The 27,545-nt window shown below is 40.8% G+C and overlaps 2 protein-coding genes across 12 annotated transcripts in view; one reads left to right on the top strand and one right to left on the bottom strand.

Annotated features, from left to right (window-relative positions):
• Positions 1-195: 195 nt before the first annotated feature.
• Positions 196-24,153, bottom strand: arf1 (ARF GTPase 1). 2 transcript variants are annotated; one of them, XM_043687945.2, is made up of 5 exons: positions 24,017-24,153; positions 14,562-14,748; positions 10,756-10,866; positions 7,186-7,310; positions 196-1,850 (listed from the first exon to the last, which is right to left on the bottom strand). In XM_043687945.2, the coding sequence occupies exons 2-5, from the start codon at positions 14,707-14,709 to the stop codon at positions 1,689-1,691; spliced, it is 546 nt and encodes a 181-aa protein (XP_043543880.1). In that variant the 5' UTR covers positions 14,710-14,748; positions 24,017-24,153; the 3' UTR covers positions 196-1,688. The 2 variants fall into 2 exon arrangements, with proteins under 2 accessions (XP_043543880.1, XP_043543879.1); XM_043687944.2 differs by lacking the exon at positions 24,017-24,153 and adding an exon at positions 23,808-24,010.
• A 29-nt stretch (positions 24,154-24,182) lies between these two features.
• Positions 24,183-27,545, top strand: part of LOC148150466 (uncharacterized) — a 229,662-nt gene continuing 226,299 nt past the window's right edge. For 4 of the 10 annotated variants that reach the window (XR_015757023.1, XR_015757025.1, XM_087986602.1 and 1 more), the window contains exon 1: positions 24,222-24,563. Coding sequence is in view for 1 of the 10 variants with exons in the window: in XM_087986601.1 (XP_087842727.1) it covers positions 24,555-24,563 (9 nt within the window). In the remaining 9 variants the exon portion in view is untranslated. Of the gene's footprint in view, positions 24,564-27,545 lie in introns of all 10 variants that reach the window. The other 6 variants (XR_015757028.1, XM_087986604.1, XR_015757024.1 and 3 more) reach the window with 4 other exon arrangements.

Genomic DNA, 27,545 nt, shown 5'->3' on the forward strand with positions numbered 1-27,545 from the left:
AGATATTCTGATCCTGATTGCTATGCTAATTGACACAATTTGCTTCAATAGCAGCCCAGGTGAGCTTTTATTTAAATAGTGTACAGTTAAAGAAATTAAGATTTTCTGTACATCTTTCTCACTTGTGTAGTATTTAAAATTTGTAAGTATCTCACTGCATTTTAAAATAATGCTAGGCAAGTGCAGGAGCAAAAATTAAGGAATCTTAGATTTTATTCTAACAGCTTTAATTACAGTGCTCATCAAAATAAATTGAAACAAGTATACAAAACATTTGATTAGTAGTGTATGTAATGAAAGGATTAACTTCACAGCAATATCCCAACCTGATCAGACCCAGGTATTACTGTCCACACTTCTCAGCCTTAACTAAGGTAACGATAGGGGAAAAAAACTGCTGGCAAACCAGGTCCTTGCAGTATTCACGTATCAGGTGGCTGGGTCTTGCCTTGAACTCCACAGTCAGTGCTACAGCACGAGGGAAAAGGAACAGGAATTGATGGAAACAGGTCTTTGCTCAACACCAAAAATGGAATGACTCAGATGTAACTTCAACACACTAAGAAAAACAGAAGGTGGGGAAAGGGATTTAGGTGCATTCACTGGACATTGCTATCTGGTATACACTAGCCAAGGAACAAGCTAACAAAAGCCAAAAAGCTCTTCATCTGACCCAATGGTGCCAGCATGCTGTGGTCAGTTTATAGTTACTCAGGTGAGCCACAAGGCAGGAGAAGAGTCAGCACAACTCTCGAATCAAACAAGTTATCAATTAGACACTTTTGGCTAATTGTGTCTTTTCACTTCAATAGTTTAAGAATTGTTGCCACAGTTACTGACTCCCTCTTCCCTGATAAAATTAATTTTGCTTTCATGAGTTAAGTGGCCTGTAATTCATATGAACCTCCAGCATTTCACCATCAAATAACTAACCAGTATTTACTCATTTTAAATTAAACCATTTGAAAATTGGACTTCAAATTATTCAGAAGGCAGAAAAGTGGGTTAGAATATTTTATTCTGATTTCAAATCCAGCCTGCATAGGTCTAGGAAAGGGATACTTTTGCAACCGTTGAGAATAACTCACAGGACATTGCAAGAGAACTGGAATCCATAAAATCACTTCAAAACTGTATGTTAGAATTGAGAAAATTCAAAGTCCTTCGCTCCCAAAATCCGGGCAAGGAGGAAAACAAGTAGGAAAGTCACATGCAAGCTTCCCTCCCTCCAAAAAGCCATACCCCACACCTTGGAACCTTGTTCCAGAGTTAACAAATGAAATCTGCTAACATACTTTGCAGTGCGTTGCACTCTTCGGTGCATACAAACACCTCCCACTTTAGTCTATTTGTATATCCCTTTCCTACACTTAATATTTACACATCAGTTTAAACCTTCAAAAAGAAGGAAAAACAAAGAACAACCATGAGGGTAAATATTGCATAGGAGTAGCAAGAAGCTGCCTCATTACAAAAAGGGACGATATATACACATTTTAAATAAGAAACTGCATATTTCCTTTCATGTCTGCACTTCTCACCCATACAGTATGTTATAGTTCGTGATTGGATGTAATGAAGCAGATTCCTGGCACCCAATACCACAAAGTAGCAGTTTGCCACACTACATTATGAAGCAGGAAGGAGAAGGGACAGGCAGGAAGGGGAAGGAGGAAGGGGGGGAAAAATTATTTGTTGCTTTTGAGCTGGCTGGACAGCCAGTCCAGTCCTTCATACAGGCCGTCTCCACTGGTTGCACAGGTTGCCTGGATGAACCAGGTCCTATGACGGAGTTGATGCAGACCTAGTTTATCTGTGATCTCTGCAGCATTCATTGCATTAGGCAGATCCTGGAGGAAAAAAAAAATGCAGAATTGGATCTAAGATTCAATCATATAGCATGGAAACACCCTTTGACATGGGCAAGTTGGATCAATAAAGGTCAGCCCATAACCCTCTTTCTATTCAAATACCATCCAAAATCTTATCTTTAACTGTACCTGAACTATTCCACATGTTCTACCCCTTTTAAATCTTGCTCCCCTCACCTTAAAATATGCCATCTCTCCTCCAACACCCTCCACAAAATTCACATTATCTAAAAAGGTCACTCCTCAACATCCTATGCTCCAGTGAAAAAAATCCCAATCGATCCAGATAGTTAAGAAAAGATTTGAGGATGTTGCAGGTCTAGAAGGTTTGTACTATCTCCAATATAATATCCTTCCTCTAGCAGGCTGACCAGAACCATACACAGTACCCCAAAAGTAGCCACACCAACATGCTGTAAAAATTAGAGGAACTGCGATCATCTGACAAAACACTCACCGATTATCCGAATGACACAGGCGGATGATAGAACGTTCAGATAATCAAGGTTCCTCTGATATAATCATTGGCCTGAAGGCAAGTGTGCTAAGCACGTTCTTAACCAACGTGTCTTCCCGTGACAACTTTCAAAGCACCATCTACTTGATCCCCTGGGTCTTTGTTCAACACAATCCAGGGCCCTACTGTAAACTGTAGAAGTCCAACCCTTGTTTGTTTTATCAAAATGTAATAGCTTACATTTATACCAGTTAAACTCATCTGCCACTCCTCAGCCTATTCCCCCAATTTATTAAGATCCCTTTGCACTCTTAACCTACTTCACAGTCGACCAATTTTGGGGTCATCCTCAAGCTTACTAACCTTTCCTAAAATCTTAGCCTATATATATATATATATATATATATATTTTTTTTTTTTTGGATAAGATTCACTCACAGGGTGAGGGTGTTGCTGGCCAAGCCAGCATTTATTGCCCAGAGGGCAGTTAAGAGTCAACCACCTTCCTGAAGAGTCTGGAGTCTCAGACTAGAGCAGGTAAGGATTCCCTGAAGGACATTAGTAAACCAGATTTTTTTTTTCCAACCATCAGTGAATTCAGTCACTAGAACACTTACTTCCAGATTTTAAGAGTTCAAATTACACCATGTGCCACGGTGGGATTCGAACCTGAGTCCCCAGAACATTACCAGGGTCACTGGATTGCAATCTAGCAATAATGCAACAGTCCATATAAAAGTGACAAAACAAATTTGGACACAGCACCAATCCCCAAGGAACACTGCTGGTCACAGGCCTCCAGTTTGAAAAACCACCACCTCCTACTGTCAAGTCAATTTTATGTCCAATTTAGCAAAGAGGGAGAAGATCAAATATGCAAGTTAGCCAGTAATCTAAAAAAGATTACAAGTTTCTTTAGATATTAAGGGCAAAAGGAAGGCAAAGGTTGAAAATGGGACTGCTGGGAGATGACGTGGGAGAAGCAGTGAAGAATGAAGAAACGGCCGAGGAACTGAATAAGTACTTTGCGGTAGGAGGCTGTCGTCAGAAGGTGAGCCAAAAAAAAAAAAAATCACCTCTAGCATCAGGACCCGCCATTGTTGTTCCAGCAGAAGGAAGCGTGGGAGCATTGAGCATGAGGCTGTCAGGAAGGTGAGCAACCAGGGACTCTCAGCAATATATTTGGGCAGCGGCTGAACCAGAGACACTACATGTGTAGTGTCTCCCACCCGCTCTAACCCAAAAGGACTCTGGTGGGTCGATAAGGTAAGTCGATTGGTTTAAAAAAAGTATTTTTCTCTATTAATTGATTAAGACCGTAGAAAAAAAAAGTTATTTAACTCAAACTTGTATTTATTAACTAGGTAGCGATTAGACAAAAGCAGGTACTGCAGATTAGAGTAGTGCTGGAAAGCACAGGTCAGGCAGCATCAGTGGAGCAGGAAAATTGACATTTCAGGCAAAAGCCCTTCATCAGGCCCAAGTTACCTGGACGCTTTGTTTCAGGAGGCAGTCACATCTGGCAGATTAAGTAATTCAAATTCAATTAGTGATCAGGGGGTGCTTGCAAGTGTGGCAGGTAGGGGGATCCCAAGTGACCATATCCAACAGGTAGGAGATTCTTGCTCCCTGTGTGCATGAGGAAAAGGGCTGTGGGGAGGATGAGCCAACTAGCCATGGCACAATGGTGCAAAAGGCCATTCAAGAGGAGAGAGCAAAAAGACAGTGGTAGCAGGTAGATGAGGGAGATCTTGTAGAAACAAAATTATGAAGGGAAAAAATCAATAAAACAAAGTTAGAATGATTCCACTTGTAGGTGAAACTAGGACAAGAGGGCACACCCTCAAGGATTAGAGGAAGCAGGTTTAGAACTGAACCAAGAAGGAACTTCCTCACCCAGAGAGTTGTTGACCTATGGAATTCCTTGCCCAGAGAAGTAGTCGATGTTACTTCAGTAATCATTTTTAAAGCTAAGGTAGATAATTCCTTTATTTTTCAAAAAAGGTAAGAGAAATGGTGAAAGTGTGGATAAGTAGAACGGAGTCCACAAGATCAGTCATAATCTTATTGAGTGGCAGAGCAGGTTCAAAGGGCTGGACAACCTATTCCTGCTCCTAGTCATGTTCTTATGTCAGTCTTCACAGTGGAAAACATGAATAATATACCAAAATTTCAAGAAAGTCAGGACAAAAGGTGAGTATGATGGCCATTACCAAGAAGAATGTGGGGCTGGAAAAGCACAGCCGGTCAGGCAGCATCTGAGGAGGAGAATCAACATTTTGGGCATAAGCCTTCGTCAGGAATAAGAAAAATGGGAGGGGGTGGTGGGGGGGGTTGGAGAGGCAGCTGGGAAAATGACAGTCAGACAAAAAAAAAGGTAAAGGAGATGATAGGTCAGACAGGGCAGTAAGTGGATGGGTCTGGAGAGCAGGGCCGAGTTAGAGGCTTGGGACTGGGATGGGAAATGAGGAAGCTGTTGAAATCCACATTTATCCCGTGTGGTTGCAGGGTCTTAAGGTAGCCCAGGACCTGCACGTCCTTGACAGAGTGAGGGGGGGGGGAAAGAGTTGAAGTGTTCAGCCAGGGCAGTGGGATTGGCGAGTGTGGGTGTCCCAGAGATGTTCTCTGAAACGATCTGCAAGGCAGCATCCGGTCTCCTCGTGGCTGAACACTTCAACTCTTCTCTCTTCCCCCCCCCCCACCCCCTCAGTGATCTCTCAGGAATCACTGGAGTCAGGGAGGGTCCCAGAGGACTGGAAAATTGCTAATGTAACCCCATTTAAAGAGGGAAGGCAGCAGGAAGTTACTGGCAGATTAACCTGACGTATTGTTGATAAGATCTTGCAGTCCATTGTGAAGGATAAAATTTCTGAATACTTCGAAGTGCATAGTAAAAGAGGACAAAGTCAGCATAGTTTCATCAAGGGGACGTCATGCCTGAAAACTGTTAAAAGACTCTGGAGGTGGTAACGAGCAAGTCAGACCAAGGAGAGCCAATGGATGTTATCTATCCAGACTTCCAGAAGACCTTTGACAAGGTGCTGCACAGGAGGCTGCTAAGCAAGGTAAGAGGTCATAGGATTAGATGCAAGGTACCAGCTCGGAAAGGTTAGCTACCTGGCAAAGATTACCTGGGGATTAGAGGGTTCCTCAGGATGACAGCTGGTGACTAGGTGTTTGCACCACAACTTTTCATTTAAACATTAATGATTGAAATGAAGGAACGGAGGGCATTCTGGCTAAGTTTGCAGATGATACGAAGATAGATAGATAGATAGAGGGACAGGTAATACTGAGGCGGCAGCAGAAGGATTCAGACAGGTTTGGAAAGTGGGCAAGTTGGCAGATGAAATAAGATGTGGGAAAGTGAAGTATTAGTAATAGATGCATGAACTATTTTTTTAAAACAGGAAGAAAATTCAGAAGTTTGAAGTGCAAAGGAACTTGGAGTTTAGTCCAGGATTCTCTCAAAATAAACTTGCAAGTTGAGTCAGTAGTTAGGAAAGCAAATACAATGCTGGTATTTATTTCGCTAGAATAAGAAAGCAGGATGTTCTCCTGAGGCTTTATACAAATTCTGGTCAGACTGGTGAGAATTTTGGGCCCCATAAGTCAGGAAGTGTGTACTGGTCCTGGAGTGGATCCAGAGGAGGTTCACCAAAATGGTCCCAGGAATGAGAAGCTTAACATATGATAAATGTTTCAGGACTCTGGGACTATACACGATAGAGTTTAGAAGAATTTTTTTTGGGGGGGGGTCTACTTGAAACTTAGAATACTGAATGGCCTGAACAGAACAGATGATGTTTCCGCTGGTAGGAAACTGGGACCGGAGGGCACAGCCTTAGACTAAAAGGGAAGACCCTTTAGAACAGCGATGAGGTGAAAATTCTTCAGCCAGGTCACAGTATATTTAAGATAGATTCTTTATTGTCAAGGGGGATCAAGGGTTGAGGAGAATGGGATTGAGAAACATAATCAGCCATGATTGAATGGCAGAGCAGACAAGTTAGGCCATTTGGCCCACCTAATGTGGTATGGTCTCTGAATTCCATGTAATCTAATCTTGCTAATAACCTACCATGCAAGAACTTGTCAAAGGTTTTACTAAAGTCCACGTAGACAACGTCTACTGCTCTTCCCTCAATGATTTTGGTTATGTCCTCAAAAAACTCAAGTTGGTAAGACACTGTCTTCCACAAAAGATATCACACTGACTATCCTAATCAAACCTTGCCTCTCCAAATGCATGTTAATTCTCTTTCAGAATCCCTTCCAACAACATACCCACCACTAATGTCAGACTCTCGGGTCTGCAGTTCCCAAGCTTCTCCTTACAGCCTCTCTTAAATAAAGGCACAACAGTAGCCACCCTGCAGTCCTCCAGCACCTCACCTTTGGCTGTCGATGATACAAATACCCTTTGCTAGGATCCCTGCAATTTCTTTCCTAACCATTCAAATCTAGGCCCATCTAAACATGGCAGTGAAGAGGAAAGTTTGACAAAAAGGCACACAGTAGCTAAGTCATGCCATATAGATGCAAAACATTAACTGCATTCCAGCAGTTAATATGTAAACAAACTTCATGTAAGCAGCAACATTAGAATCAAATGGTACCATGTCAGCTTAGCAATCAGAATTTGAAACACTTGACTATTTAATATATCTTATAATTCAATGTGATACAGGAGAACACTAGCTGTCATGCTCAAACCAGAATAAACATACTAAACCTTACAACTATAAAGTTTACACAGGTTGTGCAGCAAAGCAATAAGAGTCTGGCTCCATTCAACAGTGTGACCAGAATGTCAAGTTCTCGGTGTTGACTGTTCTTTCCAAGTCTGGAATTTACCTGTTTGTTTGCAAAAAGTAACAACACAGCATCTCGTAGCTCATCTTCAGATAGCATTCTCATCAACTCTTCTTTAGCTTCATTCACTCTCTCCCTGTCGTTACTGTCAACCACAAAAATCAAACCTGGAATACAAGCAAATGTTGATCAGCAAGGTGGTTTCTCATCCCATCTCTGCCCTCTTGTGATGGCACAACAAATTGTTAATTTGCAAAAGAACATGGGAGCAGCAAAATGAGCATGTTTCATCACTAATTGCCCTTGATGAGAAGATAGTATGCTGCCTTTTTTAACCAATGTACACCTCAGGTGTAGATACATATATTACAGAGGGGGATCCATGGTTTAGACCCTGAAACAGTGAGGTAACAATATAGTTTCAGGTCAGAATGAAGAATGGTTTGGAGGGGATCTTGCAGGTGGTGTTCCCATACATCTGCTCCCCTCATCTTTCCAAGTGGTATGGGCCACAGATTTGGAAGGTGCTCTTGAAGACAACTTACTTTGCAACAGTATTTCTGACTAGTCCAGTTCAGTTTCTGATCAATGTTTAACCATCTTATTCCCAAGTATTGATGGCAAAGCCACTGAATGTCAAAGGGAAAAGGAGCTCTTACTGGTCTGGCATCTTTGTCTAGGTAGTTCTGCAGTGCATCTTACACATTTCAGCCGAGGGAGTGTGCTGTCATGCCTTGCTGCATATTCACCAAAGATTGCTTCACTGTACCTTGCATACAGTGAACATGCCATCTGCAGATATCTCCACTTATGATCCCAGAAGTTGGTAAAGCCAAGGACACTATCCTCAGGAACACCAACAACCTCCTGACATTGATTAGTGACCAACAACCACATCCATCTTAAGAGTAGATATGACAATTCTGCTTCTCAATGTCTATTTTGCTAAGGTTCCTTGATGCCACACCATAAAAATGTTGCCCCTTTTCAAGTGGGCACCCAATTCTGGAAATCAAAGATATTTTGAGCAGGTTTGGAAAAAGATTGTAATGAAGACAAGTGTCTAGTAGTCAGGGTGGAACAAGAATTTATCAGTCATTAGATCAACACTATATTACCCAGTCTTGTCCACACCCACAGCAATGTGATCAATTCTTAACCACTTCTTTCAATCACCTAACAAACCACTTAGTTTAAGGGCAACTGAAGTTGGGCAAATGTTGATCTTATGAGCAAAGCCCATAAGACATGAAATTGTAAACAAGTGCCACTTGGCTAATTTGCCAATGCAAGTGAAAAGATGGGGCAGAAACTGGATGTGTCCTATTCATGGACAGGACATAACTGGTTGTTTCCATTCTGCCAGGCTGATGCCAGTGTTGTAGCACTAAGTCAGCTTAAGGTAGGAGCTCTAGTTATTTTTTGTTAATTCATTGAAAGTGATTTCACTGGTTGAGCCAGCATTTATTGCACATTCCTAGTTACCTTTGATAAACTTCCTTGTTGAGCCACTCATTTTTGTAGGTACACAATTTGGGAGGGATTCAGACCCAGGGAGAGTGTGAAGAAATGGCGATACAAATTCCTCAATGGTACTGAAAGTGGCATCTTAACGGGTCAGCATCATATACCCAAACCATGGATAGGTTAAAATGTGAAGATACCAGTCTCTACTACTGCCTGCCTGCATTTCTCTAGCAAAAGTCTTAACTAATGGGTTTAAAAATCAGAGTTGGGAAAGGTTGTGGAGAATCACTCCTTGGACCCAATTCACCTCACAACTGATCTGGGTGTGATATTTTAATGCAACATAAATGCTCAAGGAAACTCCATCCCTGAGGAAAAAAAGGAAAATGCTCAAAACAAAAAAGGCATAACCTTTTGAAGGCTAAACTACTCATTGTTCTGCGAAGTGTCAAGTGAAAGCTACTGATTGCCAATCAGAACTGTTTGTGAACATTACATTCTTTCATATGTGATCACTGGCAAGGCTTTTTTATGGTTAATTATGTAGTGCTGTTAGGAAGGAAATTCCAGGATTTTGATCCAGTGACGGTCACAGGTTTGCAAGGTAATGTCACAAGGATTAAGTTTCTGACTCATTGCAAGCTTGGGAAGGTGACAGCATCATGGTAAATCCCAACATGGTAGATGGCGACATGCAAATTCAATAAAATATGGAATTCAAAGCTACCCAATACAGAGGAACCTTGATTATCCAAATACTGGACTATACAAAAAGATAGGAGGTCCCGATAGAAACATTATATCGGGACATGTTTCCAACACTGATCGCATCTTTTGTTTACATTGCTTAAGAGAACTCTGCTTCCTGAAATGCTGCCGAGAACAGTCCTGGACTGATGGGAGCCCAGGTACCATCTCCAAATGGACTGTCCACCCTCTCTCTCTCCACTTTACCTAGAGTTCGACACAGAGGGTGTACCCTAAACCCCCCCCCTCCAGAATCTCTCCAACATTGCTCTGTACAGGGTAGAGGTGGAACCTGTCAAAGGGTTGCAGTAAAAAAAAGTGTGTTTTGTTGTTGATGTCCAGTCCAGCTGCCAGAGGGGGGTTTGGGGGCAGGCAGGGGTCAGTGTTGGACAGGGGGCCTCGTGCACAGTGTGCTGCTGCCTAGTCTACTGAACGGGAACGGGACTTAACAGAAAAACGCCAAGCCCCAGAGTAAAGGCATTTAAATCAATTTACCAAATAATTAATTACTTGAACAAAAGTGCCTGCCCATCATGTTCAGATAATCGAGGTTCCTCTGCAGAGACTAAATCGCCATTACCAGTGGTGATAAAACCCAGATGGTTCACTAACATGCTTTTGCAAAACAAGCTTTGTCCTCATCTGATCTGGTCTACATGTCACCCTAGGCCCCAATAGTAATGTAACTGACTCTTAAATGACCTCTGAAACAATTAGATTCCCTGCAGTGTGGAAACAGGCCCTCCAGCCCAACAAGTCCACACCGACCCTCCAAAGAGCAACCCACGCAGACCCATTCCCCTATGTTCACCCCTGACTAATGCACCCAACACTATGGGCAATTTAGCATGGCCAATTCACCTAACCTGCACACCTTTGGACTGTGGGAAGAAACTGGAGCACCCAGAGGAAACCCACGCAGACATGGGGAGAATGTGCAAACTCCACACAGTCACCAGAGGGTGGAATCGAACCTGGGTTCCTGATGCTGAGAGGCAGCAGTGCTAACCACTGAGCCACCGTGCCGCCCCCAGGAGAACCAAATCAGATCAAGGACAACAGGCAATAGTCAAAATGCCAGTAATGCCTTCATTACAAACGAGAGAAAAGAAAAAATGCTGAATTAGATAATAAATTTGTTCAGTTCCTCTCGCGGGAAATTCTGTGGTCCTGTTGGCCTGTGGTTGGCAGCTGTGCAGTTTCTTAAGAGGTTAAAAGGAAGTGGCATGCAACCATAATTATGAAGCCCACAACCGCAAGATCAGACGGTCTCCGACAGCTTTGCATGAATTGGACAATCAGCGAAGTGTGGAAAATATTGCAGAGCGTTCAATATTTAGGCTCTCTCCAAAAGATAAGTCAGTAGATCAAAACTAAAGTAACACGAACTGCACATACCTTGTGTATTCTGAAAGTAGTGGCGCCAAAGTGGACGGATCTTATCCTGTCCACCCACATCCCACACTGTAAAACTAATGTTTTTGTATTCCACAGTTTCTACGTTGAAGCCTAGGAAAACAGGACATTACACAAATCACTGCAGATTCTGGGGATCGGAAATAAAAAAAATAAAGTTCTGGAGAAATTTAACAGACCAGGCAGCATCTGCTGAAAGGGAAACAAAGTTAAATGTCAGGTCCAATACTGGAAAAGAAGCAGGCTGGAAAATTGTTGTTAAAGGCTGAGGAGCAACTGCTAGTGGTACAAACGATGAGCAAACCCACAGACAGACAAAAAAAAAAAAGGGTGTACTCATGATAGTAGAGTTGGAACACATGCTAGTGGAACATGATGAATAAATCAAATATTTTGCTCTCAACAAAGGTACAAGGACAGGGAGAAAAATCAAATTGGAAGACAGTGAATACTCAAAAGTTGTTCGAACTCAATGTTGACTCCTGAAGTCGGTGAAGCAGCAGCCCAAGAAACAAATGTTAGGTCAGCAAAAATAGTGTCTTGAAACAGCAAGTAAATGGAAAGACAGGGTCATTCTTATGGATAAAGTGCAGGTGTTCCTCAAAGCAACTACCCAGTCTTTGTTTGGTCTCAGCAATGTAGAGTCAAGTTCATTGGGAGCAACAAATAACAGGCTAGATTGCAAGTAGTACAGTAAACTAGTGCTTCACCACTAAGCAGCATTTGGGGTTTTGGACAGCAAAGAGGCAGGTGGTAAATGCGCAAGCATTACATTTTCTGTAATTGCAGTGGGAAGGTGCTGGGGGGGGGGGGGGGGGAATGTGTCAGGAATGATGAAAGAGAATAGATCAGAGCATCAAGGGAACCGTCCCTACAGAATGCAGAGAATGGGAGAGGGACAATGCATTTAGTAGCAGTATCTTGGAGGATATTGAAATGTAGCCTCATGTATTCTACTCCCCCCTTCCACTTTTGTCAACATACAAAAATCATATTCCAGCCTCCAGTTATGTAGTCCAACTGGAACTCTATTTCTCTCCATAAATGCTGCCAAACCAGAATTTCTCCTGCTTTTTAGTTTTTTTATTTGGATGTAAAATTTTCCAAGCATGACCTTCCAGATTCACTTAAGCTATCAGGGGCAACTACTTCCTCCTCATATCCCACAAATGAGCCCATTACTCAGGATGATATTCAAGACTTCTTTAAAAGCAGAATGTCAATTTGAAGCTGAACTTGTATACTTACTACACCTGTCAAAAAAAAAATCCATTCTGAAGCCATCAAGCCAAAATTGTCATCTGATAGCACAAAGTATTTTTAAGCTAGTAAAGGTTGCACACTTCAGAACCACGCATAATAATTATTTTCATTCTATTAACAAGTATTGCTGTTTTGTCCCCTCTTGCACATAGTCCCAAATTTCTTTACCATAATTTCACATGCAAAAAGTTTCAAAATAACCATACAGCCATAGTGTTAAGGGTTTAGATGGAGAGGAATTTGTTAAGTGTGTACATGAAAATTTTGATTCAGTATGTGGGTGTACCTACTCTTAGGAAATAAGTCAGGGCAAGTGACTGAGGTATAGTGAGGGAGCATTTTGGGGCCAGCAACCATAATTCTATTACTTTTAAAACAGTAATGGAAAAGGATAGACCAGGAGGTTAGTGAGTAAAATTAGGGTGCATGGTATTGGGGGCAAAGTACTAGATTGGATTGAAAATTGGTTGGCTGATAAGAAACAAAGTAGTGATAAACGGCTCCATTTCGGAATGGCAGGCAGTGACCAGTGGGGTATCGCAGGGATCCGTGCTGGGACCACAGCCTTTTACAATATATGTTAATGATATAGAAGATGGTATCAGCAATAACATTAGCAAATTTGCTGATGATACAAAGCTGGGTGGCAGGGTGAAATGTGATGAGGATGTTAGGAGATTACAGGGTGAGCTGGACAAGTTAGGTGAGTGGGCAGATGCAGTTTAATGTGGATAAATGTATGGTTATCCACTTTGGTGGCAAGAACAGGAAGGCAGATTACTACCTCAATGGAATGAATTTAGGTAAAGGGGCAGTACAGAGATCTGGGTGTTCTTGTACACCAGTCAATGAAGGCAAGCGTGCAGGTACAGCAAGTAGTGAAGGCGGCTAATAGAATGCTGGCCTTCATAACAAGAGGAATTGAGTATAGAAGCAAAGAGGTGCTTCTGCAGCTGTACAGGGCCCTGGTGAGACCACACCTGGAGTACTGTGTGCAGTTCTGGTCTCCAAATCTGAGGAAAGACATTCTGGCCATTGAGGGAGTGCAGCGTAGGTTCACGAGGTCAATTCCTGGAATGGCAGGATTACCTTACACTGAAAGACTGAAGCGACTGGGCTTGTATACCCTTGAGTTTCAAAGACTGAGGGGGGATCTGATTGAGACATATAAGATTATGAAAGGATTGGACACTCTCGCAGCAGGAAACATGTTTCCGCTGATGGGTGAGTGCCGAACCAGAGGACACAGCTTAAAAATACAGGGTAGACCATTTAGGACAGAGATGAGGAGAAACTTCTTCACCCAGAGAGTGGTGGCTGTGTGGAATGCTCTGCCCCAGAGGGCAGTGGAGGCCCAGTCTCTGGATTCATTCAAGAAAGAGTTGGATAGAGCTCTCAAAGATAGTGGAATCAAGGGTGATGGAGATAAGGCAGGAACAGGATACTGATTAGGAATGATCAGCCATGATCATATTGAATGGCAGTGCAGGCTCAAAGGGCTGAATGGCCTCCTCCTGCACCTATTGTCTATCTAAAAAAGTTGAAGTTCTACATTGGAGGAAGGCTAATTTTGACAGTATTAGGCAAGAACTTTCAAAAGCTGATTGGAGGCAGATGTGCACATGTAAATGGACAGCTGTAAAATAGGAAGCTTTCAGAAATGAGATAAGAGTCCAGAGAAAGTATATTTGTTAGGGTGAAAGGAAAGGCTGGTAGGTGTAGGGAATGCTGGACGAAAGAAATTAATGGTTTGGTTAAAAAAAAAATGAACGAAGCATATGTCAGGTATAGACAAGCTAGATCAACTGAATCCTTAGAGTATAAAGGCAGTAGGAGTACACTTAAGGGAAATCAGGAGGGCAAAAAGGGGACATGAGAAAACTATTTGCCAAGCAAGAAAAATCCAAACAGTTTTTACAGATACATTAAGGACAAAAGGGTAACTAGGGAGAGAATAAGGCCCCTCAAAGATCAGCAAGGTGGCCTTTGTGTGGAGCCGCAGGAGATACAAAACGAGTATTTTGCATCAGTGTTTACTGTGGAAAAGTTATGCTTTCCTTTATTGGTCAGAATATTGAGTACAGGAGTTGGGAGGTCATGTTGCGGCTGTACAGGACATTGGTTAGGCCACTGTTGGAATATTGCGTGCAATTCTGGTCTCCTTCCTATCGGAAGGATGTTGCAAAACTTGAAAGGGTTCTGAAAGGATTTACAAGGATGTTGCCAGGATTGGAGCTACAGGGAGAGGTTGAATTGGCTGGGGCTGTTTTCTCTAGAGCAGAGGCTGAGGGGTGATCTTATAGAGATTTATAAAATTGTGAAGGGCATAGAGTCATGCAGATGTACAGCATGGAAACAGACCCTCTAGTTCTGGACAGGGGTTGGAGATATATGGTCCAGGTACTGGCAGATGGGACTAGACTGGTTTGGGATATTTGGTCAGCGTGGACAAGTTGGACAGAAGGATCTGTTTCCATGCTGTACATCTCTACGAATTTGACTAAGTTAAAAACAAGTTCACTTACCTATAGTGGGAATAGTGGTTACAATTTCACCCAATTTCAGTTTGTACAAAATGGTGGTCTTTCCAGCTGCATCTAGACCCACCATGAGAATACGCATTTCCTTTTTTCCAATAATATTTTTGAGGAATGTAGGAAGTGATAACCCCATGGCGAAAGCTTCTGGTTTGACTCAAGGATTAATAACAATCTGTTGAAGATAAAAAAAAATGCATCAGGCAAATACAGGAGACAAGATTTAGAGAAGATCAAGTTGCAAAAGAAACTGAAAATCTGCAGTTATCATGGGCAGAGCCATGTTACCCGATTAAGAACTAAAATCCATGACGCAAGTACTCAGTAAGTCGCATCTGAAATGGTTTCTAAAGATCCCAGAATGGTATGAAGTTAGCTGATTGTAAAGAGATTGTGCTACAAAACCCGATTTACTTCAGTTGGGGAAAAAAAGGAACCTGGACGCAACTGTGGGTCATTTTGCAATAAAAAGAGACACCTTTTGTAATTAGAATTAAGAGCTCCCTACAAAACAAATGTTTAGCCAATATCATTTTATTACTGTGACAGTACAGCTTAACAAATTCTGAGATGCTATTGTCAACTTGGAACTAGAAGTTAAAAGTTTTGGTCTTAGAGGTCACAATAAGCCTGACAATGGTAATAAGAGTAATGACAAAGTGTACTGTTACAGACTTGTGAAAGGGTATCATAGTACTATTGAAAAAAAAAGTGGCCTAGATCCTAGAGACACATACACTGCCAATTTCTCCTCAAATTTCATAAGCTTGGGGAAAGCCTTTCTAACATCAGTTACTACTGATAATTCACAAGCAGAATCAAAACATTAATAAAAAAGATAAAAAGCTACAAAATAAGCTCAGCTTTTCAACTCAAACCAGGTCAGTGCACACAAAAAAAAAACCAACAGGAGAGACAGAGCAGAGGAAACAGAACATCAATGTTTGGCTACAACTGAAAGTGAAAGGAGGAGACTCAGAATGGCGGAGGTACCCTATAACTCCATTGATACCTGTTATTTCCTCACTGTTTAAACAAACATTACTAGTGTGGATATTGTAGCACTTTACTGTGACCTCTAACTTTATACCATTACTTTCTAAGGAAAATGCTTTCTACCTTGATTTTTTTTCCTGCAGTGTTGCAGAAAAGTGTTGAGTTTAAGCCCAAAAAACCAACACACTGCTGATTTCTCAATTTCATAAGCAAGCAGTATTCTCTTAGATGTAACATTGAGGGGACAACATACATAAGTTTCCCTGCAATTAATTTACAAGTCACCAAACCAACCTATCCTGATCGAAATAGCCTCAGTCCAATATTGGGAATTTAAAGTTTCTACCATCTTTCAATCCTTCTTGGTCACAACTCTCCATTTTTAAACTCAGTTTAAATGAACTCCACCATTACACCTATCAAATTTTTATGTTTGCTTTATCTTTGTCCTTTTCCCCATTTGTTTAGATTAGATTCCCTACAGCGACCCTCCGAAGAGTAACCCACCCAGACCCGTCCCCCCTAACTAATGCACCTAACTACAGGCAATTTAGCATAACCAATTCACCTAACCTGCACATCTTTTGACCGTGGGAGGAAGCCTGAGAAAGTCACCTTCAGGAGCCAAATGTCTTATGTTAATAAATTTCCTCAACTGCCAATTACTCTGCAAACTCAAAAAACACCAACTTCAACCTTCAGAATGCTTCCTTTCATTAGCACCTCATCTCACTAGCTGAAACAGTTAGAGGTTTTACAAATGCAAATTACTGCTTTAACTCTAATTAAAGAGTACCATTAAATATGGCATAGCTTTCAGTCTAACAAGCAAAACTTTGCAGTTACATTGAATTTTCTTCTGAAAAATTCACAGAATATTGCATACTCCATTTAAAGTGGAGTGGCAACAAAACGCTTCAATTCAACAGCCATTTAGATTCACTGGTGGAGCATTTGAAAAAGTTCCATAGAGCCGAATAAAATATTCACTGATGCAACAATATACTAGGAGGAGGTTAAAATTGTACTAATCTCCTGAAGTTCAGTTCTAGTACAAGACTGTGCAAAAAGTTCAAAGGGCTTGGTTACAGAGTCAGGGTTATACAGCACAGAAACAGATCCTTTGGTCCAACTTCTCTATGCCAACCTAAACTGATCTTGTGCAATTTTTCAGCATTTGGTCCATATACACCTCTTAAAATCCCTTGCTATTCATGTACCCATCCAGATGGATTTTAAATATTATGATTATATCCTCCATCACTTCTTGTAGCTCGATCTAGTCTCACACCACCCTCTATGAAAAACTTGCCCCTCAGCTCCCCTTTAAATCTTTTCCCATAAACATACACACTAGTTTTGGACCTTGGGGAAAAGACTTGGCTATTCACCTTATCCATGCCCCTCATGATTTTGTAAATCTCTAAAAAAGATCACCCTCAGCCTTGAGAGACTTTACAACAATGCGTACATTTCTCCAATAATTTATTTGCTGCAATAAGTGATTGAGAAATTGACCAAACTGAACCATTTAAACAGGTCATTGTAACAAGAGACTTTAAAATACCTCAGTGTTTGGATGTGAACAAATATATTGTGTCTCGTCAAGTGTTCCAGAACAGACAACTCTGGCACCTAACAATGAAAACTGTTCAGGTGCACAAATCAAATCTGGCCAAATAACATTTCTATCTACCTAGTGATGAAAACATCCACAACAATGCTATCAAGTGGCATATACATAGCAATAACTTGGTGATGCTCAGTTTGAGTTCCATCAGTTCTAGATTTTTTTGGTCCGAGGCTATATAAAAAAAAAAGTGGAATTTAAGAGGTAAGGCCACATTAAGTGCATTTGACATCAGAGCAAGTGTGCAAAGAAGCCTGACAAAGTCAATGAGATCAGGGAAAAAATCTCCAGTTTGCTGTCAAGCCTAAAATGAACATTTGCAGATATGGAGGCCAGATATCACTGCAGTAGTTACTCAGGGATGGGTCCTGGGCTTCAGTTGCTTCAATGAGTTCCTTCCGTCCCATGGTCAAGTAAGGATGTTCACTGATGACTGTTCAGAAATTAGCACCCTTCACATATGCAAACAATTGTCCATACAGCAAGACATTCCAATCTGGCTTGCTCAGAAGAGTAACATTCACACAGAAACAGTAGTGGCAACTTCAATCTTCAAAGAGAAAATAACCTCAGCATTCAAGGTACTTCTATCACTGGACACCACACACTGTAGGGGGAAAGAGTGACTAATTTGATAGTTCTTTCAAACTGCTAGTCCAGGTAAGAGGGCTGGATGTGCTCCACCATTGCTACATGAAGGGAGACATTCAAGTGTCAAAGCTAGCAAATGAGATAGTTGGTGCACATCAGCAACATAACATTTCATTTAGAGTAGAAGCTAAAGTAAACATAGTCCTTAAGCACCAACCTTAAGGCATTAAGTGTCACAAAATTCACACTGTACAATATATTTTTCTTTAAAAAGGATATTTAATTGTCACCAAATATAGTACATTTAGGTGATTAATGAAGCAGTGGAGAAAATTCAAGCTAATTTCTCACACTCCCAAGGATAGGAACAATTAATATTAGAATAAATAACAGATGTGAAGACAACCAGGAATCTCGAATGGTATTTTGTCACCTTAATTTAGACAAAGTTAAAGCTGAAGTTTTCTAAAACAAAAAGAAATCAACACAGAAAGAAGTACATCAGAGTCTTCCATAAGGAAGGTAGGAAATTAAAAACTTAGAACTGCAATCTCTTTCCTGTGCTTCAGTCATGGAAAGCATGTTGTAGAATGGGAAGGACAACATAAGGCTGTGGAGCTGGTGCATTCGTGAAGAATTCTTACTTCAACTAAGTAGAGTACAAAAGCAATACCGGAGTGAAAGCTTTGACTATCAAGCCAAGATCATGGAGACAATAAATTGGGTTGGGATTTAAGCTAATGTAGCAAGGGCAGTGAAAACTAAGTTTTAGACTAATAGTGGAGCAAGATTGACAGTTACTGGAATAGCAGAAAGCTTAGCTGACAAAATGGAAACCCAGAAGAGATCAAAATATGCTAGAAGAGATGCAGAAAATATTGAATATTCAAGAAAAGGAGTCAGGACTGGAAGAGCAATTATCTTGTAACTGCAATTTTAAAATAAACTAAAAAGAGGTATGGCTTGGTTTATACAGGACTGGTTAAATCCACTTTCAGGACAGGAATGCTGTGCAGTGCTAAAGGATTTATTGAATAAAGCTTTAAGACAAATGGTTGAGAAATAAGGAAATACATGGCAAACCTTGAAATGAGATGGCAGAGAACTGTCTTTCACAGAGATAAAGTAAAATTTGAAGTAATCCTAGTGCAGTAGAAGGTATCTGTTAGAGTCCCTAAAAACTGTAGTTTAAGGCTGAAGCTCCTGGAATTTAGGGTAAATTATTGACTTGATTAGACAAGAGACATTATATTGGTCCTCCATAGTTGCCAGAATGTAACAAGTGGAATCTGAACTCTTATTTTAACTTAACTATGGGATAGAATCCATACATTGTAAGCAGCAGATAAAAGCATAATGCTGGGGATATTAGTAGAAGAGAAAAAACTTTAACCATCCACATGCAGCTATGACACTATCACTAAGACTGATCAAGACATTCCTGATGGAGATGAAGTTTCATTTTCATACTGAGAATACCCCTCTTGTTGTGTGAAACTATCACTGCATTAAACAGGACAAACTTCAAACAGGTAGCAGGTCTGAAGATGACTGAGGAACTTGGTGAAAGGTATAGATCAACTTGCATGGACATAAGGCATTTAAGTGTAAGACAGAAGATTTTGGATGGAAAAGCAAGGAATAGACTTAGATTTTCAATGTCAAAAACTTAAAAAGCATGAATGACCAGATGCAACAAATTCAATTCTACATAATTTAATCAGATGGGAGTTATGTTCAAGAATTTAGTGTACATGAACAATTTTGTACAGAGAATTGATTTGGCAAGAGTGAAGAATTCTGGTACAATTCTCAATAGCTTGTTGTATTCAGTACGTACAATACAGTACAGAAGCATGACATGTCAGGGTGGAAAACAGTCATGGTTCTAGTACTTCAAGTTTCTCCATTTCAGATTTAATATAACTTTTCCAGCATTTGGACAGACTTATTTGGGCATTTAAACTTAATACTAAGAATGTATGCAGATAAAGCAATTTGGTTTCTAGTAATGTTTCAAATATAGAGATGTGAAAATAAATCAGTTAGAGTTAGCTTGAATCTTTAGCAAAATGTCTTCAGCAAAAGACAAATGGCTTGCTTCTGATCAAGAAACATTACCATTTCTATGACAGAGAGAAAGACTGCAATACAGCATTCACAAATTTCAATCATTTGCAAATTGTCAAGACACAAACTAATTTTTTCCCCAACAGGTCTTATACAAATAAATGTCAATGTTAGTAGCAGTACTCACCTGAGTCAGAGGTGTGGATTCAAACCAATGTACCAGTTCAAATAATTTGTTACACGGAACTAGGTGAATTACATTTCAAAAAAAAAGGACTGGAATACATGCAGAATGATTACACACAGTCTGAAAAAGATTAAGGCAGACTTGTGTTTTATTTCATCAATTCAGACAAGCACACAATTAACTACTTTCACCTACTCCCTTGACCAAAAACCCTTCTCCTTCCCCCACAGCTTATTGGAGTTAGCCTGAACTGTATTGCACAGCACAAGAAACAATATTTCTGCAATACTGAGGTTCCAGTAGTAAACTTTGTAGATAATGCAGTGTCTATTTTTAACTGTTTTCTTGCAGTATTAGTGAGGTGGGTGATTGCCAAGATGGGTCACAGGTCCTGCTAGATGACTAACAAAGTAAATTCCTAAAGACCGAGAAGGGTGCAGTCAATATCTTGCAATCCCAGCATTTACCATTGTAGCTATAATAAGGAATCTAACTTATGCATTTACACAATTGATACTTACATGAAAGCTATTAATAATTTATGATGCCAAACAATACTCAAGTTGGGGAGAGAAGACAAAAAGAACATGATCAGCCATTCCATGTAGAAAAGCAAAAACATTCAGACTAAAGCTTTTAATCTTCAGGTGAAAATGTTCATTTTTGTTCTTCCCTTCCTGCTCACTCAGAGGTTGAGGGTTGTTGATTATGTTGTGATTGAGGACCACGGAGGGACCTTTCAAAGCCATTGCAGTGATACTCAAGATTTAGAACCTGTTCTCAGTCATTTGACCAAATGGGACAAGGAGATTGATAATGACAATAATTCAAAGTTGAAGAACACAATTGTTCCAGCTCTTCAATACAGTTTTCAAAACTAGAAAATCAAGTATCCACTTGCATGATTTTTAATTAAGATAGGAGACTCAACAAGGACATCTAATATGGACAGATAACCTAACAAAATCAATTCTGAATACTGTAAGCATTGTGTAAATCAGGAAATCAAATAAACAAAACTGCTCATTATGGGACACCTTATTCACAAATGAGAGTTATGAATTTACCAAAGGAAATAGTCACCATTTCTAGATTAGATTACTTACAGTGTGGAAACAGGCCCTTCGGCCCAACAAGTCCACACTGCCCCGTCTAAGCGCAACCCACCCATACCCCTACATTTATCCCTTACCTAACACTACGGGCAATTTAGCATGGCCAATTCACCTGACCTGCACATCTTTGGACGGTGGGAGGAACCCACGCAGACACGGGAAGAATGTGCAAACTCCACACAGTCAGTCGCCTGAGGCAGGAATTGAACCTGGGTCTCTGGCGCTGTGAGGCAGCAGTGCTAACCACTGTGCTTCACAGCGCCAAGATTTGTCAATGAACCACTTCATGCAAATATTTGGATTAGGCACCACACCACTTCTACTTCTATACTAGAAGTTTAAAACAGAACAGTAAAAGACAGGAAGTGGCCTTTCGGTCCACCATGCATGCGCTGGCTACAATGCCATTGTAAACTAATTCCATCTGCCTGCACATTAGTTTATATCCTTCTATTTCATGTGTCTAAATGCCTCTTAAGTGTTGCTATCATGCTGTTATATTCTATACCTTGCCAAACAATATGCTCAAAAATTTCTGAAGTCCCATTATCAGGCAGAGGAATTACACCCTGTACTAAATGGTAAGTGAAAAAGATTCAGCTAAAAGAAATATAAACTAATGAAACTTCATGAAAGTTGCAACTGAATGCTCTTACCCTATTAAGGCAGCAGGCTTTTGTATTTAATTAAAAACAGGGGCATATAATCTCTCAAAACTCTGATCACTTGCAGGGTTACAAGATTTGCCAATGAACCACTTCATGCAAATATTTGAATTAGGCACCACAGCACAATTCAGAGACAATTCACCCTACAGTCGATATCAATATTACTTCAAATCGTAATAATAGTTATAATCATACTAACTCATAACAAAAAGTTAGCCAAAGAAAAGTCTTTCACAGAGTATCAAGAAAAAAAACCCCAAAACCTATGATTTCAAAATGAAATAATCAAAGTGAAAAATTTCTTAAGATCCTATGGCACCTTTTGAAGAGGATAATTTTCCCACTACCTATTCCTCACCCAAAATCTCCAGACAGGCCAGTATCATCATTTCATTGCTGTTTGTGGGAAGATGCCATGCACAAACTGTCTGCCAGAACTCTTCACAGTTCTAAGGAGTGTTATGTAGCACCCTGAAGTTGTCAGAGATTATACAAATTTCAGTTCTTTAAACAGATCTTTATTGGTAAGGCCTAAGTTGAGCTAACGTAGTCTCACATTATTAAACAAGTGGTGATAATTGGACTGGGACTGTAGAAATAATTTAGCCCATACATCCATGCAATCTTAAAGCACAAAAAAAACACAATTAGTACCTATAGAGGATCAAGATTATCTGAACAATTCAATGTCCTAATTACTTTACCATAGCCCTGCAAGTATTTCCTCAAATATACATTTAACTCCTTTTTGTGTGAGATAATTGAGGTGCTGGCATTGGACTGGGGGCGACAGAGTTAAAAATCACAACTCCAGGTTTAGGCAAACAGGTTTATTTGGAAGGACTGAAGGGTCTGGTTCCATGCTGTACATCTCTATGATGAGTTTCCAGAGTGCTACTCCATCAGCTAGTGCTTCCGAACAAACCTGTTGGACTGCAGGATGGTGTTGTCATTTTTAACATTTTGAAGGTAGCTATCGAAATTGTTCCATCTTCCCAAATCAAGTAATGCGTTTCAAATCATTACATTACCCATTACGTTTTGACACTGGTTTGTGTTTCCATTGTAAAGTCCGTTATTTACAATGGAAGCTATCCAAGTTAACTGTTACTGACTACACCCACACCTAGTAAAGGCGTAGTAGCACCACCACTGACAGGGGCTTGTAATTACACCTATGGCACGTTTTGTTCCAAGCGCCGATGTAGATAGAAACTCTCAAGTTGTTAGCACACAGGACGAATATTCGATAAATAGTGAATCAGGAAAAGGGAACTAATAAGTTTTTTTTTAAAAAAAACGCAACCAGCCGTTCAAAGACGCACAACATGAAAGCTTTTCGCAGGTCTAGAAATTATAGGCTTCAATATTAGCATTGAATGGAAAGGTACAAACTAACCGAAAACCAAAAACTACCGTGCACACTGAAAACCATGCATCACAACAATTGCTGCAAAAATCCAGGACTGGTAGCAGCGGGGAGAAAAAAAAACAAAACAATAAGCGTTTCGAGTTTGGTGTGACTTTTTTTTCCGCCACTCCTGAATTTTGCCGCACAATTCTGATAAACCACATCAGACTTGAGACATTGACTGGCCCTCTCTTTCCACGGACACTACCAGATCCGCTGAGTTTCTACAGCAACATCCGATTATTACGTTAGCACCACACTATAGATATAAAATAAACATTTATTTCCCCATCGAATGGATTACAATTCATGATACATTGGCAAATGGCGAATTCTAAGGTGAATTAACATTTTGCAGCCCATCTGCCAGTTCGCTAACTCAAAATGGCGGCAAAAAACATGCCCCCACCGAAGTGATAAATATCGGCTCTAGTACGGAAAAGCACAAAGAAGAATTGATGGGGACGGGAGCAAGGAGATAGAGATTTGACAAATTGCCGGTCAACACTAAGAAGAGCGGCCCCAGCCAACAATTACAGCCGAATCCATAAACTAACGGTTCGTACATTGCACCTGGGCCGAACCGTCACACGATTTTTCCTCTCTCTCTCTCTCTCTCCTTTGATAATGGTTTGTTCCTCCACCTGCGTCGCTGGTGCTTTCCTCCTCTTTTTTTTCTACCCCGTTAGTTCTCTCAATGGAAAGGACACCCAACCGCTACTTAACCATCAACCGATCCTGGACATTTCGTTTCACTTTGCGTTCGGGTCCTCACCTCGCCTTAAGATGGCGGACACGGCTCGCTGGAGCTTTCGAACCCCCCCTCTCCGTTCCTTTGCGCCACGTCAAGGGGATGAAGGAAGGTGAGCGACGAGCTGAGGTCATCCAATGGCGAGCAGGAACACACCCCTCCGTCCCACCCTTCCTCGTATCACACGAGCCGCAACCACCAAGTCACGTGACAAGCCGCAACTGATTCCGAGAGGGGGAGGAGGGGGGATGGTTCACCATGGAAACCCAAGGACGGCCAATGTCACTCCAACAACTATCAGAAAACGCCTTTGAAAGTAGTTAGCTGGAGTGGAGATCTAATACTGTTTAGGTACAGAAGGAGTCCTAGCACTGATTTTTTTTTTATTACTTAATGCCACATAAGCTAATGTCCTATTGAATGACTCGGTTGAATCAGTCTCCGCCACATTTCCAGGCAGTGGAAATCCAAACGGATCCTCACGCATCTGTTGGCACCCAGGTCCCAATTTAATTCGCTATGAAAATCAGCACTAGCCTCTTAACGGACAAACAAAAAGGAGATGGGCAAGGTTGGTGGATCATATAGAAGGTTTTGAAACTTGATGTCACTAATACAATGTTAGATTCCTCGTAATGTGCACCTATACCTCTCCCAATCCCTACTGCTAAATTATCACTGATGTTAGAACCTAGCGTTTAAAACATTGTAACAGGATATTTGGGCATGTTCAAGGTAATCAGGCATAGCCAACATGGTTTTATCGAAGGGGAGTCATGTTTAACTAATTTATTGGAAATTTTTGAAGAAGTAAATTGTGCTTTAGATAAAGGTGAATCTGTGGGTTTAAATTTAGATTTCCTGAAGATCTTTGATAAGGCACCACATCAAAGCTTATTCCAGAAGATAAAAGCTCATAGTGTAAGGGGTAACATTGGCACCTCCTCACCATGGATAGAAGATTGTCTGGCTAACAGGATGCCACAGAGTAGGAATAAATGGGTCTTCTAAGGCCTCCTCGTCATGTGCCACAGGAGTCTGAGGTGGCCACAATTCTTTATAGAACATAGAAACAGAAAAATACAACGCAGTACTGGCCCTCGATGTTGCGCCGATCCAAGCCCACCTAACCTACACTAGCCCACTATCCTCCATATGCCTATCCAATGTCTGTTTAAATGCCCACAAAGAGGGAGAGTCCACCACTGCTACTGGTAGGGCATTCCATGAACTCACGACTCGCTGAGTAAAGAATCTACCCCTAACATCTGTCCTATACCTACCACCCTTTAATTTAAAGCTATGATTTATTTATATGATTTGTGTGAGGGGATGGAAGATATAATAACTAAATTTGCCAATGGCATAAAGATAGGTAGGAAAGTGCGTTGTGAAGCAGACATAAAAAGCCTACAAAGGGATAGAAATAGGTTAAGTGAGTGTGTAAACATCTGGCAATTGGAGTAGAGTCATAGAGCTGTACAGCAGGGAAAGAAGCTGACCAAATATCCTAAATTAATCTAGTCCCATTTGCCAGCATTTGGCCCATATCCCTCTAACCCCATTCTATTCATGCACCCATCCAGATGCCTTTTAAAAGTTGTAATTGTACTAGCCTCCACAACCTCCTGTGGCAGCTCACCCTATAGAAGCACCACCCTTTGCTTGAAAAAGTTGCCAGATGGAGCCTTTTTAAATCTTCCCTCTCCCACTTTGAACCTACGCCCTCCCCCCCCAGTTTTGGACTCCCCTACCCTGGGAAATAGACATTGCTCTCCACCCTATCAATTCCCCTCATGTTTTTATAAGCCTCGAAAAGGGGCTTTTGACATCTGACACTCCAGGGAAAATAGCCCCATCCTATTCAATCTCTTCCTGTAGCTCAAGCCCTCCAATTCCGACAACATCCTTGTAAATCCTTTCCAGCAGCCGTCCAAGTTTAACAACATCTTTCCTCTAGCAGGGAGACCATAATTGAATGTAGTGTTCCAAAAGTAGCCCAGCCAATGTCCTGTACAGCTGCAACATGACATCTTAACTCCTATACTCAGTGTGCTGACCAATAAATGCAAAGTGTACCAAATGCCTTCTTCACTATTCTATCTACCTGTGACCCAACCTTCAAGGAACTACGAATCTGCATCCCAATGTCTATTTGTTTCACAGCACACTCTACCTTATCATTAAGTCTGTAATCCTGCCTTGATTTGCCTTACCACAATGCAACTGCTCACACTTAACTAAATGAAACTCCTCTGCCACCCTTGACCCATCTGATCATGGTTCCATAGTACTCTGAGATAGCCTTCTTCACTGTCTACTATACCACCAATTTTGTTATCATCTGCAAATTTACGAACCATTCCTCCTATATTCACATCCAAATCATTAACATAAATGACAAAAGCAGTGGCCCCCGATCCTTGTGGCACATCGCTGGCCACAGGCTTCCAGTCCGAAAAACAATCCTCCACCACTATCCTCTATCTCCTACCTTTAAGTGTGGTGTGGAAATGTGTGAAAGTAGCTATTTTGGCAGAAAGAATGAAAAAAGCATATTATTTAAAGGATGTACAACTCTGAGGTATGGAGACACCTGGGTGCCCTAATGCATGAATTGCAAAATATTAGTGTGCATATTCAACAAATAATCCGAAAAGCTAATAGATTAATATATTTGTTGTAAGAAGAATTGAATGCTTCAGTTGTACATGGCATTGGTGAGATCGCATCTGGAATATTATGTATAATACTGGTCACTACATATGGAAGATTTTTATGCACTGGAAGCACTTCAGAGAAGGTTTAATAGATTATTAGCTGAAACGAGTGGATTTTCTTATGAGAAACGGACATGCTAGACCTGTAATCTGTGGAATTTGGAAGGTAAAAGGTGACTTAATTGAAACATAAGATCCTGAGGGGATTTGACGAGGTGGATATTGAAAGGACGTTTGCTCTTGTGAAATAACCTAGAAAAGGGGATCATATTTTAAAGATAAGGCATTACCTATTTAAAACAAAAATGGGGAAACTTTTTTTTCCTCTGGATTGTTGTAGGGTTTTTATAATTCTTGTCCTTAAAAGTCAGTGGATGCAGTATCTTTAAATATTGTTAAAGCAGAGGTGGATAAATTATTAATTACCAAGAGGATGAAAGATCATTGGGGAAATGCAGACATGTAGAGCTGAGGTTGAAATCAGATCACCTATAATCTTATTGAATGGCAGAGCAGACATGAAGAACCGAGTGACCTATACTTGTTCTTTGTTCACCTGTTCATATCATACGGCCTCGCTTGCATTGAATGTTGCAGAATTGTTTTTGTTCTGAATGAGGCTTAATGCCAATTAGACTCCTGCCACTTCCTCATAACTCTGTATGTTGTTAAATAATTAATAGTGCCCTCATGATTGCATCAATTGAACTACAAGGCTCCACCTCACTTCCAGGCAATTCACTCCAAGCCATTTAATCTGTGAATTTTTTTTTTCTCACCCTGCATTTCTGTCTTTTATAAAATGCTTTAAAACTGTGCCCTCTGGGTCTTGA

This window comes from Chiloscyllium plagiosum, unplaced genomic scaffold, assembly GCF_037043375.1.
Source record: "Chiloscyllium plagiosum isolate Xiang-an unplaced genomic scaffold, Cpla_swu_hap1 HiC_scaffold_4, whole genome shotgun sequence".
Taxonomy (NCBI): domain Eukaryota; kingdom Metazoa; phylum Chordata; class Chondrichthyes; order Orectolobiformes; family Hemiscylliidae; genus Chiloscyllium; species Chiloscyllium plagiosum.